Source organism: Sciurus vulgaris, assembly GCF_902686455.1.
Source record: "Sciurus vulgaris genome assembly, chromosome: 6".
In the NCBI taxonomy this organism is placed as follows: Eukaryota; Metazoa; Chordata; class Mammalia; order Rodentia; family Sciuridae; genus Sciurus; species Sciurus vulgaris.
The window spans coordinates 57557396-57571829 of record NC_136466.1 but is presented as its reverse complement, the minus strand read 5'-3'; the positions used below and the strand labels follow the sequence as shown (position 1 = coordinate 57571829).

The window sequence follows — 14434 nt, the reverse complement described above, 5'->3', positions numbered from 1 at the left end:
TAGGTCATTAGAAGTGTATCTTTGGGGTGTATATTTTGTCCCTGATGAGTGGAGCTCTTTCTGTTTCGTGGTAGCCATGTCCTGAGTTGCTTTCCTCTACCATGCCCTTCAGCCATGATATTCTGCCTCACCTTGGGCCCAGAGCTATGGAGTTGGCCAGCCATAGATTGAACCTCTGAAACTGTGAGCCAAAATGAACTTTTCCCCTTCTAAGGTGTTCTTGTCAGGTATTTTGGTCACAGCAACACAAAGCTCACTAAAAGAGATGCTAAAAGTCTCATGGAAGAAAAAAATGGCTAGGACAGTATGGGATACAAAATGTGCAAAAAAATGAGAGCAGTGTCCTCAAAGCATGGTCCTATAGTGGCACTCCAGTTGGCAGACATGCAAATTCTCAGGTCCCAGCCCAGACCTTCTGAATCATTCACTCTGGGGGCTAGACCAGCATGCTGTTTGTCCACTCCTCTGAGCAATTGTGAATTTTACTAAAGTTTGAGAACCACTAAACTCCCACTTCTCCAACAGTACAAAGTAAGTTAGGCAGTGAGGCTTCTTGCCTTCCCTACCTTTTCAATCTCTTATCATTTATCCCAATGCAAGTGCTATTAGAATAAATGATAGGGAATTTGAATGATATAAATAGGGTCTGACCGAAGGAGAATAGAGAAATTATGTACCATTACACATAGCATTATTCCACCTTGATGTCCTGATATAACCTAAAGACAAAGTACTTAGAAAGCAGTAACTCTTAACCACTTAGAGAAATTCAGATGTTTAGCAGTCATTGGGTAAATGAAGTATTCCTTGAAGGGATTTTTGGTGAATTCAGATGGTACAAAAGGTGAGGCTGTTTCCTCTTGGATATGGCTCCCCTTAGTGAGCCTCAGAAGGCTCATTGCTTACTCTGAGTGCAGTAGAGCCCCGTCCAGCCAGGAGTGCATTTACATTCCCCATCGTAGGCACTGCAGAAGGCTCCGTTGTGGCAGTTGCAAGTGTGGATGCAGTTTGGGCCCCAGTGGGCAGGTGGACACGCTAAAACCATAACAAGCATGGAGAGCCATGTTAGAGTTGAGACCAGCACCAAGCGATGGAATTCCATTCCCCACTGACAGTTCCTTGCATGTGAAAGCAGAATACAGGAAGACTAAGAAACATGTTAAAGTCACAATTTAGCTGCACATGGTGGCTCACGCCTGTAATCCCAGTAACTTGGGAGGCTGAGGTAGGGGGATCAAAAGTTCAAGGTCAGTCTTAGCAACTTAGTAAGAAACTGCCTCAAAATAAAAAATAAAAAGAGCTGGGGATGTGGCTCAGAGGTAAAGCACCCTGGGTTCATTCTCCAATGCTGCTCCCCGACAAAAAAACACTTCCAAATTTAGTGCAGAAAGCCCAAATTCTGCACTAAAACTCCCAAGGCAATGCTGACCACAGCAATGACCATCATTACTGACATACACATTCTTTTAAAAACTGTAGAGTGAGGTGATGGCAAGAATCATCTCAAATTTACAGATTTACTTATTAAACAAACCCCCATTCCATATCTATTATGTACCCAACACTGTTCTGGACACAGGGAGATAGCAGAGCACAAGACCAAGTCCAAGGCAAACCACCCTCTGGATGCTTATATTTTTGTAGGGGAGGTAGGCCAACCAGCCCATCAGCCAACCAACTGAAAAAACAATGATGATAAAGCGCTATGAAGAAAATAAAATGATAAGGAGGAAAACAATGATGGGAGCTACTTCTCTAATGGAAGCCTCTCTGAGGAGTGGCCATTCCAGCAGAAATCAGATGGGGAATATTTGACTTGGAGACCCCGGGTCATGCAACACCTGTCTCTGACATCTAAGTTCTGCCCGTGTCAATGTACTCCAGCGTTGGGCTATAGGCTTGTTTCACTGGCAAAGGTACCAATTAAACTCTTATTTGGAAGAAGCAGAAAATAATAACTCTGAATCATTAGGGGTCACTGACAATGGAACAGTAATCAGTAAGTCAGATAATATAAGATCATGAGGTAAAATAATTTGATTTACTCTCCCAAATTTTTATTCATACAAATGCTTCAGGAACATAATTCTTTACAAGGACTACATGTGATTTACATGAGGTTACGCCATAGGGAATATGGACCAATAAAAACAATAAATAAATCTGAAGTAATTTTTAAAAATGAAAAAACCCTCCATAATTGTGTAAATCATTTGTGTTCAAGAGTAAGGGAAAAAAAATAATAGCTAATGCTCAAGATCTAGAGGGAATACTAGGGAAGATTTTTTAGGACAATACCCTCATTTTAAAGACGATTAGGCCAAGGTCTAATAAAAGTTAGTAGTGACTTGTCGAAGGTCACACAGATTAATAATAATATCCACTATTTGTTTGGTTAGTCTAGTTCCTTTCTTCTAAGGCCACAGCAAAATTCAGGGTGGAAATGATTAAGCCTCCAGTTCATCTGATGTTGGATGCAGCATGCTTTATCTGAAACAACTGATTCCTTAGTCATCTAATACATTTTTGTAAACCCTTTAATGTTCATAATAGATGTTTTTCTAAGGTAAACTACTTGTATTAGGTTTTACTTCCTATAATGGTTATGATCAGAGAATGGGAATAGGAAGCATTGAATTTTTATATTTTAAAGAGTAAATGGAGAGATGGGGTTTGAAAAAAATCATTTTACAAGGACACTTGCCCTTTTAAATGCACCCCTTTAATTTTTCAAAGTTTCCATTTTCACTGTGTGGACTTTTCTCTTTCGAGACAGGCTGACAATCAGCCAAGAAGAAATATTAGGTGGTTCCACAGAGTCCATAAGGGAATCAATGAAGTCAATGATCCCCATGAGAAGCAAAGGCTTTTGCCAAATAAATCAGCATCCTCTAGAGTGATTATGGGAACAGGCGACACTATTGTCTCCATTCATAGTGGTGTTCCCATTTTTGTTCCCTCCAGCACATTCCTCCTCCAAATGAGGAAGTGACCAACTTCCAAAATAAAGAGTACTTTAAATGGAGCAAAGTATAGCCATCATGTAATGGCAATGTTATTGGGGCTTGTTTTTCTCCTTAACTGTGTCATTCAGTTTCAATATCTATTCCTCTATCTGTCTCTATGTCATTCTGAATAGAATTCCTGCGACTGACTGTAGATTTAAAATGTAGATTTGAATAGCCTGCTGTTACTGCTGAAGTGATGCCCCCAAAACAGAGTAAAGCACACACCAAGGAGTTATATCTAATAACACTTCACCAAGAACTACAATGAACTCTGCCTCCTTGTTCCTTAGATACAGGGTACAGCCTGTCCTACTCAGGGAATCAAAAACAACATTAAGAAAAAAATCTTCAGGCAAAATATATGGCTCATCAATTAATATTTTCAAATTATAACTGGAATCTGAATTAAGTGACCAATAAATCACCATGTAAAATCAGTACCCAGTCATTGTTTGATTTACTTTATATGCATGATGAGTGGGTTCAACATAGATTGAGTATGTGCTATGAAATTTATAGTGGATGGAACCAGAGTACACGGGCACATATGCTACCCTTCATCAAAAGTTGAGAACTGAAAGTTGCCCTGACGCTTTCAAAGCATTAACCATTGATTTATGGTCAACGGCCCATTTTCATGATATTAGTGATCTAAAAGTCATCTACACAGTTCCTCATAGGGTCACACAACCTCTGTCTGAAATACAGAGGTACATGGTGGGAGGGGGGCTAGGGGAAGCATAGGTGGAGTTGAGCATATGAGCTGTAATGAGGTGGGTAGTATGCTGCAGAACTCAGCAGTTTTCTAAGATTCACCTCATTTCTTCTTCTTCATGTGTCTGTACAAAACTCTCCATACGAACACACTTTAAAAAAAAAAAATCAATGGATGGTGAGTCATTGAAAAGCAAATAGGTAAATTATTACACATTGAGGTTTTTCCCAAGACATCATTTGGATTTAGATAAAGGATGGCTGCAGAGGGTTCTTAATGGGAAGAAAGGAATTCAAAAATTAGAATGCATTTTATAACTGGTCACATATTCTTTTTTGATTCTATACACACTCATACGTAAACCGTAAGGCACCTGAAAACAAACAATGGGTAATCAGTTGTTCTCCAACAAGACTTACGTTGAGAGCAATCACTGCCGATCCAACCCGGGTAGCACTGACAGGACCTGTCAATGGGATTACAGGTACCGTTGTTGGTGCAAGTACAAATCCCTGCACAATTCTTCCCAAATCTGCCACTGGGACACACTGTGAAAAAGTCATATGTTAATAACTCACATCACAACCCATCTCACAGAACCCAAAGCCCTTAGGACAAAATACGGCTTCAAAGGTCACGAACCCAGCTGCCCATTTAGTAGCTGTCTCTGCTGCCCAGCATCCCTCATCTTGAATGGGCTCATTTTTACAAACACATTAAGCCAAAGACCCTCATTAAGGCATCACAAACCAGGAGACCTCATCTCATTTCTAGAAATCTGACTTCATGGCTTCTTGTTCAGGGAATCAACATCCTTCCTCATATTGATTTTTCATGGGAGGATGTTTCCAATTAAAACTGAAGAGGAGCACAGTTCAGAGAATAAAGATATTTGGCTGGTATGGCAGGCCATGTTTCCAAAGCTCCAAGGCATTTCAGAAGCTGCAGACAGCATACTGGAAGACTTCAATGACTGGCAGCTGCAACTGCATCCTTTGGGAAGTCTGAGAACAGAGCATGGGGCTTGCTCATGTCCACACACCTCTTTCCAAAACACACATGCCTCACCTTCATTGCAGAGGGCACCCGTGAAGCCAGGCAGGCAGTCACACAGGCCTGTGATGTGGTGGCATGGCCCACTACTATGGACACACTGGGGACATGTCTGGCTGCAGCGATGCCCATAAAAACCAGGGGAGCAAACTGAAAACACAATGGGAATAGTTACATTTCTGAGATGCATTTATCTCATATTCCACATCAGGATCTAGTTAAAGATTTTGACGTTTAAAAACTTTAATAAAACAATGATACTGAGAATTTTCCAAGTATAAAATAAGAACAAGGACAATAACAATGGCGCTTTTTAGTAAGGAAAAGAAGCCACTAAACTGAATTGATCCAGGGCAAGGGAATGTCTTAGTTCTCTTTATTTTTCTATTTATTTTCTATCATTAACTTGAGGCTGGTCATGGAGCAAGGATGCAAATAATTTTTGTGTGTTGAACAAATAAAGAAATGAAAAAATACTAGTAAGTCCTAAATAAGTTGCTGATTCTTTTATTTTTTAGGAATCAGCATTGTCAATAAATAGATCTACAGTCAAATTTAGATCTTTCCTTCTCAGAATGGTTCAAGTCCATGATCACATTGGAAATCAAGGAAGCAAAATGCTACAGGCTTGGGTGATTCCTGAGATTATTCAGATTGGGACAGAGGATGACTACATGGAGCTCTTAATGGGAACAAAAGAAGCAACTTAAAAGTTAGAACAGTGTAACTTCTAATTAGTCATAGATTCTTTCCTGATAACATTTACTAAAAATGTAGTAAATATAGATTAATTCCTAACTCAAAAATTAGTAAATGTAGTAAAATGTTATAGATCATTTCCTAACTCAAAAACTCCATTAACTAAAGTCAACAGTCCTGATTTTTAACTTTGCAATTCTCTTTTCCCCATAGCACTGACGTTAAGATTACTAGCAGATGTATGATTTGCCTCAAGGTTTGGCTGATGTTGACTTCTGGTAATTGAGATAAGGCCAATGCCAAATTGCTGAATAAAATATTTACAGGTCAGTGGATTTCTGGAACACCATTTGCAAGCTCTAAGGAAAAAAATCAAGGATCATATCCGGTTTCTGGTGCCAATGTGGCAATGAAATTGAGACTGGGAAGAAATGGTTAAAGTCCCATCTGTTAGGTTAGTCCTGAAGGGTGAAAAGAATAAAGTTGTGGGGGAAGTTTTATTGGGGACACTTCTGCAAAGGACAGGGGACTGTTACACCCTCCTCTGCCCTTGACTGCAACAGAACATCACTAAACACTGAGGGGAGGAAGAGAGATCATTATTTTGTATCTAGTGCCGAGGGAAGGGCAGATGGAAATTACGGCCTAACGAGACACTTACTTCGCTGACAAGTGGTACCTCGGAATCCTGGCGCACATTCACAGATGCCATCATCCGGGGAGCATGAAGCCCCATTTTTACAGTAGCAAGGCAGGGAGCAATTGGGACCCCAGCGTCCTTCAGCACACACGCTGTCACAGTGTACACCTGAAACAACACACCCAGGCAGGGCTGAGAGGGAAGCCCTGTAGGGGCTTCTGCAGATGCTAGTTGAAGAGGAGGGCTAAGCACACAGTTAAAACCGAGTATCCTGGGCAACAGATTATCATCTTATCAACAGTGAAACACAGAATCATCCCAAAGTTAAAATAACACTCAGAACTTCTCTGCAGTCACGAGGAAGGAATAAAACACCTTTGCTATATTGATTTTTTCTTCTTTAATAGGAAGGAGAAACAGGGAAGCCCAGGGCTCTATTGAAGGTAAAATTTATCAAAAATACTATTGATTTCCTTCTTTCCCCCATTCTTTGTTTTCACAGAGGAATGAACAAAGTGTACAATGATAAGGCACAGCACACAGTAGCTAAATTGTTCAACATCAAGAAAACACTATCGTGGAGTAAACTCAGTCTTAAAATATTTTGCTGATACACTGTGCAGAACCAAAAAATACACTAACACTTGTCACCAAATTCCACTTTAAAAGTCTAATCTCACATTGGACAGACAGAGGCAAAGTATCACATTTTCACAATAATTATTTATAGCTATTGCCTAAGCTATTGATAATCATGAAATGGTTGCAGGTGTTTAACTCTTATTTTGGAAATAGAAAAACTTTAGAATCAGTCATGAATGATTAAACAGATGTCCAAAGGAAATATCAAGGAAAACCAACACTGCAAAAGGAGAATAAAACCGGTTTTATTTGAAGTACGTGGAAGTTTCTCAGAAGATTGCATTTGAATTAAAATTGGGACCTCTTTTTTTTTTTTTTTTTTCAAGTCAGAATTCTTCACAACTCAAAGAAATTCCCTTCACATTCAAAGGCAATGAGTTACAATTAGTGGTGAACTGGCAACTGCTGGCCTCAGACCAAACGGAAACACGTAAGAACAAGCACACACACCCTCCAGGATTCCAGAACATGAACAACCACCGGCTCCAAGGATGCTGAGCAGGCCATGTTTTGCATTCCGGTTTTTGCTTCGAAAGCAATAAGGAGAAAAGTCATTGTGACCTGCACTTTAACACGAAGCCCTCCAACACTCCAACATGGGTGCTACTAGTTGGTACACAGCCATTTCTTCTGCATAATAATTTTCCACTTTTTACTGTTCCTGCTTTGCTCCTTCTGAAAGTCTCCCACGTGGTAAAGGCTGTTAAGTAGGCATGAAAGCGCACAGACCTCGTTGTGTCTAACTTGAATCAACAATAGACTTTTATTTCAGCTTGGATTGCTGGCTGAAGAAAGGAGACCAGGTCCCTTTATAAAGCTGATTGGGATTTAAATGTTCCCCATAAAATAAAATATGGGCTCTGGGCCCACTGTGGGTTTTTTTCCCCCTCATGTTCACAAATGCATTATCTTTCAAGTCTCTTTTAGAAAGCTGTGAGGGAATTGCAAACTCTACCCTCTCCAAATGTGATAGACCAGCACTGGGCTCTTAGCCCATACTAGCAGAAGCATCAGACATACTGAGTGATAGTTCACATCAAAGGAAGCTACAGACTTAAACTTTGTTTTGTGGATGTAAAGAAAGTACCAACAGGCTCAACCTGTTTGGGGCTTCACTTTTAATTCCAGGAATTCAGATCCTAAGCTCTGACTGTAACCAGGGCTCCTGTTTAACAGCAGGTAAGATGGGGACAACTGCATCACAGAGATGCAGACAGCCATGGGCATTTTAGTCTGTAACCACTAGGGAAAATCTTAATAAAAATTTGAAGAAGGATAGTGACACAGCCACATCAATGTTTAGAACAGCTCATTTCACAATAGCCAAACTACAGAACCAACCGAGGTGCCCTTCAACAAGAAAATGTGGTATATACACAATGGAATATTACCAATGCATAAAGAAAGATGAAATTACAGCATTTGTCAGTAAATGGATGGTACTGGAGACTGTCGTGCTAAGTGAAATAAGCCAATCTCAAAAAATAGAAGTCCAAATGTTTTATCTGATATGCAGATGCTAACTCACAATAAGCCAGGGCTGGGGGGAATGGGAATAGGAAAAGACAGTAGACTGAACCGTACATTACTTTCCTATGTTCTTATACGAATATACAACCAGTGTAACTCCACATCACGTAGTCACAAAAATGGGAAGTTATACTCCATGTATGTATGATATGTCCAAATACATCCTATCATGCATATCTAAAAAGAACAAATAAAACAGTTTTTTAAAAAAGTCTGAAGAATTACAAGTTAAGTGATTATCTGGTTAATCTGATAATAATCTTAAAAATTAGTCCTGATTTTTGATGTATTTTGTGTGGAGTAGAGTTTGAGGGATTGAGATTTAGTCATTTGGTTATCCACTACTTGCCAAATCACTTCTTCACATCACACTTCAATTTAGTTCTTATGGGATGGATTACATGGCTGGTCAAAAGGCTATGCTGCTCTTTTACATAAAAGGTATCATGATTCATATAAGCTCAGCATATTCTCAATCAGCATGTTAAGAAAAATGACAACAGGCCAGATTGGCAATCTGAATAAAGTGATGCTTTATTTCATATCTGATTCCTTTTCCCTTAAGAGGTCTATCCCGCTGCTTAGCACATTCATCAGTCATAATCAACTTTATCAAGGTAATTTTCATATAAGCCACAAAGCAAGGAGACCTATTGCAAAGGTAAGCTGGTCTCAACATGATTCACCTCATTTCCTTTCCAGAGACTCAATACTAGGGTTCATCTATCAACCTTCAGCCTCCAATCATATCAGCAGATTTCAGGAGAGCCAAGCTGACTTTTAAATAACTTTTATTTTTGGACTGCAAAGAAATCTTTCCTTTGGATGTAAATTATAAACATTTTATTAGCAAACACTTCTTAAAAATTCAAGCCCTTTTAATCTAGTATCAGTAAAAATGAGTTATCATTTTTCAGATATTAGTGCTTAATCTCATTGAAAACAAATTATCAAGTGTGTTTCACCAGGGGTCAAGTCCAGCAGAAGATGGAAAGCCGTCTTCCTCCTGCATCCTTTCTCCCACTGCTACTCCTTCCCCTCGGCCCCTCCCTGCCTTCTGCCACCTTACCTTCCATCCTATGGTCAGGGAAGGAAAGATAAATCTATAATGGCTGAGGTATACCTGCTCTGAAGAATATTAGTATTTTAAGAGAGCACACATTTTAGGAGCCTAAGGAATAAATATCTAATTGTGGAATTTCCTGCCATGAGGCTCATGGTGGGAGTAGTAGGTAAGTGCTGTTCTACATCACACCTAGGTATAAGGCTGCTGATTGACCTCCATGTCAGGATAATCCTGCAGTGACATGAACTCCAGGATAAAGAGTTGCAAGTCTGTTTTAACCATAAAATGTTGGTTGTGTGTGTGTATGTGTCTGTTATTCCTTAATTATTTCTGTTGGTCTCATCTTATTTTTTGGTCAATTTTGCTAGAGTCTTATAACACATCTTTTTATTTCCTTGATTATCGAAGATGGAGGATAGATTTAAGTTAAATATTCAAGAAGTTCAACCAGATGCTGGCTTGACAGTGAGATGTTCTTTAGGAACGATAACTCCAGGGCAATAATGGCCACAGATCAGACACACCTAGCTCTGTCTGGGGACCATGACCAGGGGAGGAAGTGGCTTGTGAAAGTGGAAAGAGAGCTCTGGGCTGAGGGAATAGTGGGTACAAGGCTTAGAGGTCCAAAGAAGGATGTGTCCATCCCTCAGGAATTGCATATTACTACTGAAACTCAGGGGCTGGGAAGAACAGGTGATGGGGGCAGGCAGCCAGGCAGCAGCCATATTGAGGGGAGCTAAAAACACCATGCTGTGGAATGAGAGTCAGCTCCTGGTGTTAACGGGGACCAAAAGAACAATTTTTAAGAGGATAGAGTATAACTACATGTGTGTTTTATAGGAGGGCAGAAGATAGTGTGAAGAGGTGATATAGAAGAATGAAAATAAGCCAGGTGACCTTTTGGGGTTACCCAGGAGAAAAATGATAAAAATGACAAGTCACTGAAGCAAAGCAATGGCAGGTTGGGGTGCAGGGAAAGATGACCTCTGGAGAGATAAGGAAAAACTACAGATGAAGAACCCTCACGTTCCTTTCCCCACCCAAAGTGATTTATTAATTCTGGTTGCTCCATAAGAGAGGTGGTGCCTGCATGTGTATTGCGTTACATAAATATTTGAATCCATCAGTAAGCCCAGATCCTCTTCTCTACATGATACTCAGGACTACTTTTCAATAGGAGGTAGTAACCACAGCATTCTTCACTTCCCTGAAGAAGTTTTTATTCAAATCAGGAAGCCCAACATCTTTTAGGATAAGTACCTAAGTGGGGCCCTTTCCAGCTATACAGGGTAGAAATGGCTGACCTCCTTGTTTTTGAGAAGATAAACTTCTAAGAGCTCAGGTCTGTGGGCTTTTAATGTTGACCCAGATTATAGAGCAATAGAAGAATTGTGAGACACCTTAAAGAAATTTCCTTGAAATAGTTTTGAAATAACAGATTAAAAGCATTAACACTAATTACCTCAGGAAATAGCTTCCCAAAATATTTGGAAAGGGGGTGTGAAATGGGAAGGGGGTAGCTTTAAATTTACAGAGATCTCTGGTTCAATGGAAGGTTTTTTTTTGTTTTGTTTTTTGTTTTTTTTTTTTTCTGATAAATGTTCCAATGCTGATAAGGAGATCTGTGAGGGACTGTTTTTGCCAGGACTGAGGACAAAGAGCTCTTTGATAGCCCTCATGAGTTGCTAGGCGATGGCTGAGTGATCATGATAAACTTCAGCTAAGCAACTCTAAAGAAATGCTCCTGCATTTAATGCCTGATGCATTTCGCTGGAGGCCTCAATGTGAAACCAGCATTCAGCAGGCATTGCTTATGGTATGAATGCAATAAATAGATCATCTGGATTGTCATTATTTCCCCTCTCAGAGATATAACCCCCCAGTCCTTGTCTGGCTTAATTGTTTATATTCCCTAGGCCAGTGTTGAAATATTTGGGGTGTTAGTGAATAAAGGAAATGATTTCAATTCAATGTCTTGATCCTGGTCAACAAACTTTTATAGGTATATTAAAGTAAAAGGAGAGATTTGTTAATAATAATTGAGCTTGATGATTGTAGGAGGGAAGAACTATATATAGCATTTAGACATAATATTTTTTCTGCCTTTCATAATCCTCCAACCGACAAAGTGGCAGCATTAGTACAGGGTGGCATGAGAAGTGATTCACTCTGTCTCCACCTCTGTCCCTAGTGTCCACTCTGGGAGAAGATGAGCTTCTGCAGGATAGGGGTTGACAACATCTACCTTCCATTCCCAGCCCCCAAAGCAGTATGGTGGCAGAGAACTTGAAGACGATTGGCAGATGGTTGCTTAATCTTCCTATTTGGATACTAAGGATTTTGAAGATCCACTAAAAAGAGAATCTCTTCATATAAGTAACCAAGCTGAGAAAAAATCCTGATCATACAAGTTAGAGATATCTGCATATGTAGATACAAGACCAAAGGGCTGGTCTGGGCTGAGGGAATAGTGGGTACAAGAGAGCACTGCCTGTCTACGTCTGGGCCCAGATAAAATGGCCCAGACAGAATGGACAGCTAGCAAATGGAGCAAGCAGAGAGCTTTGGATTTTTTCAGCAGTCTCTTTTCTTTGCAGTAGTGGGGGGCAGAAGATGAGCATCTCCTTCCATCCTCACTTCAAGGACTCAAACTTCTGCTTTTGTATGACTCGCTCCCCAAAAATCACACAGACAGACAGACAGATACCTGCAGACATACTCTTCACCACTGAAGGTTCAAAGAGTGAGTCATTTCCACTGTGGCTGATGGGTGTGTGCCTGCTCATTAACCCTTGACAGGTTACTGTCTCCAACTTGGATCTGCAGGTATGTGTCACTGGACAGAGGAAGGGAGGTCTTCCCTTATTGTAACAATTCAGGCATCACCAGCCTCATGGGAGATCTTTGGGATAAACCAGTCCCTGAAGCAGCAGTTCACTTTGCTAGTCAAGTGGTGTTTGGAGACACTTGGAAAGGGGGGCTACAAAGAAGGGCTGGACTGCTGCGAGCTTTGTTCTGCTTCCTGGGAAGAGTGAGGAAGCTGGATTCTTCTCATCAACTGCCCTCACAGCTACTGCTCCCAATTCTCCCCTTCCTGACTGGACTCAAGCACCTCACACTTCTTCTAGTCTCCTTTCCCCTCCTTACCATGATACCCTGCCCCTCTAGTCTTTCTCTCCCAAGAGGTCAAGAGGTAGCTTTGGTGTCCTGACCCCTTTACTAACAGTTCAGCATTCAACTTTTTATTCTAGTATAAATGCATTCTTAAGACTTCTCTTCTCTTTTGCCATTGGTTATGCTTGTGTCAAAAAAATGCCCCCCTGCACCCCAAATTCTTCAATAATTTTAGTAATAAGGTGTAACAAATCTACTAGGCACACAAGGTAACGGTACTACCTGGGCTACTGGGTGACTTTTAACACCACAGATGGGACTGTCGAGTAAGGCTGCGCAGGTTGTATGCAGCAGAAGAGCCGAGCCAAGAGCTAAGTCAGGCAGACATCCAGCTCTCACTCCCTGTGCCAAAGAGTGCATCCTAAGGGATTTCCAAGTTGTTTCCAAATTTGTACAAAAGTGGACCTGTGGGGGCTCCATCCTCCTCACCTTTTATCTCCTCCTCTCCCACTCCCCAAATTCTCACTCAGTAGGTGTGAGGTGGCGACTGGGAATATGCAAGTGAAAAGAGTTCCCAGCTGATGGTGATCTTAGCCAGGACTAGAGACCAGTCTGCAGACTGCACCATCCCCAGACAGCTGGAATGAAATTGTGATTAGCTGTAATACTCAGCAAATAGGTGTTCTGTCTGGCTGAATGCATTCGTATCACTTTCAGGAAATACTTTATAGAGCATATCACTCCACTACTCTGGGAATACACATATCCATTTATATATCTATCTATATAAAAGCAATTATATCTTATTGACACCTGGAATTTTACAATGACTTTGAAAAAGCCAGTCTCATTTTATAGCAGTGTATATGTATGTGTGCTTACACATGGGTAAGTTATGTGTATGTGTGTATGTGGAGGGTATGTGTGTGTGTGTGTGTGGGAAAGGTGTAGGAAGAATTCACGATATGTCCTTGATGTTATTTCCTTTTCCCTGTTTTTCTACTGCAGTCTGCCTAATTTTGAAAAAATAGTCTTTTGGGGCCAGGTGCATGAGCACAGGCCTGTAATCCCAGTGGCTCGGGAGGCTGAGGCAGGAGAATCACAAGTTCAAGGTCAGTCTGTGCAACTTAGTGAGGCCCTCAGTGACTTTAGTAAGACCCTGTCTTAAAATGAAAAATAATAAGGACCAGGGATGTAGCTCCATAGTAAAGTGTCCCTGGGTTCAACCCCCAGTACCAAAATAAATAAATAAATAAAAATCAATAAAAAATAGCCCGTTGGCTAAAAATATTAAATAAATTAAGTTCTCAAATAACCATATATAATAAAAGTGCACATCCTTTCTTTTGAAAAATGGCAATCTTCTTTTGGAAACAGTTGCTGGGGTATCGTGAAGCTTTTGTTATTTGGTTATTTTCATAATACATATTTTGAAGAATTTTTATGACTAGGGACTATCAATTATAGTGAAATAAAAATAAAACTCTGGTCACTGTCCTTGAGGAGAAAGACAGCCAGTGGATGACAGGGTGAAGCTGTGAATGGCAATGACCATGTGTTTAGACACAGGCAAGACTTCCTAGTGCATCAGGCTAGTGCACAACTTCCTCAGGTAGGCCTATCGATTTCTCTTACCCTTACCTCTGGCACCAAACCAGTTGATCGTGGGACAAACACTTCACACCATCTGGACTTGGCCCATGGCAGCGCTCAAGCCCCTGTGCTGGATTTCACTGACTTTTTCAAGAAGCCTGGCTGCTACACACCATACTGCCTCATCTCTACAGAGATGTTCAATGTGTCATCTAAAGTCATCTTGGCAGTGAGAGGAGAGGAAGTAGAACCATTTACTTCCTTGGACTTCTGTTAACAGTGTGGCCCCAATCTGGTGCCTAGATGAAAAGCAAAGCCTTCTTTACATTGACTAAGTTCCTAACAAGGAAATTACTTGAGACAAGTTTATCGAT

The 14434-nt window shown here is 40.6% G+C and overlaps 1 protein-coding gene across 3 annotated transcripts in view; it reads right to left on the bottom strand.

Moving 5' to 3' along the window:
* Positions 1-14434, bottom strand: part of MEGF10 (multiple EGF like domains 10) — a 168846-nt gene that overhangs the window by 19995 nt on the left and 134417 nt on the right. For all 3 annotated transcript variants that reach the window (XM_079144349.1, XM_079144348.1, XM_079144350.1), the window contains 4 exons: positions 6137-6283; positions 4792-4926; positions 4143-4271; positions 907-1035 (listed from right to left, as the gene is read on the bottom strand). In XM_079144349.1, the coding sequence (XP_079000475.1) occupies positions 907-1035; positions 4143-4271; positions 4792-4926; positions 6137-6283 (540 nt within the window). The remainder of the gene's footprint in view (positions 1-906; positions 1036-4142; positions 4272-4791; positions 4927-6136; positions 6284-14434) is intronic.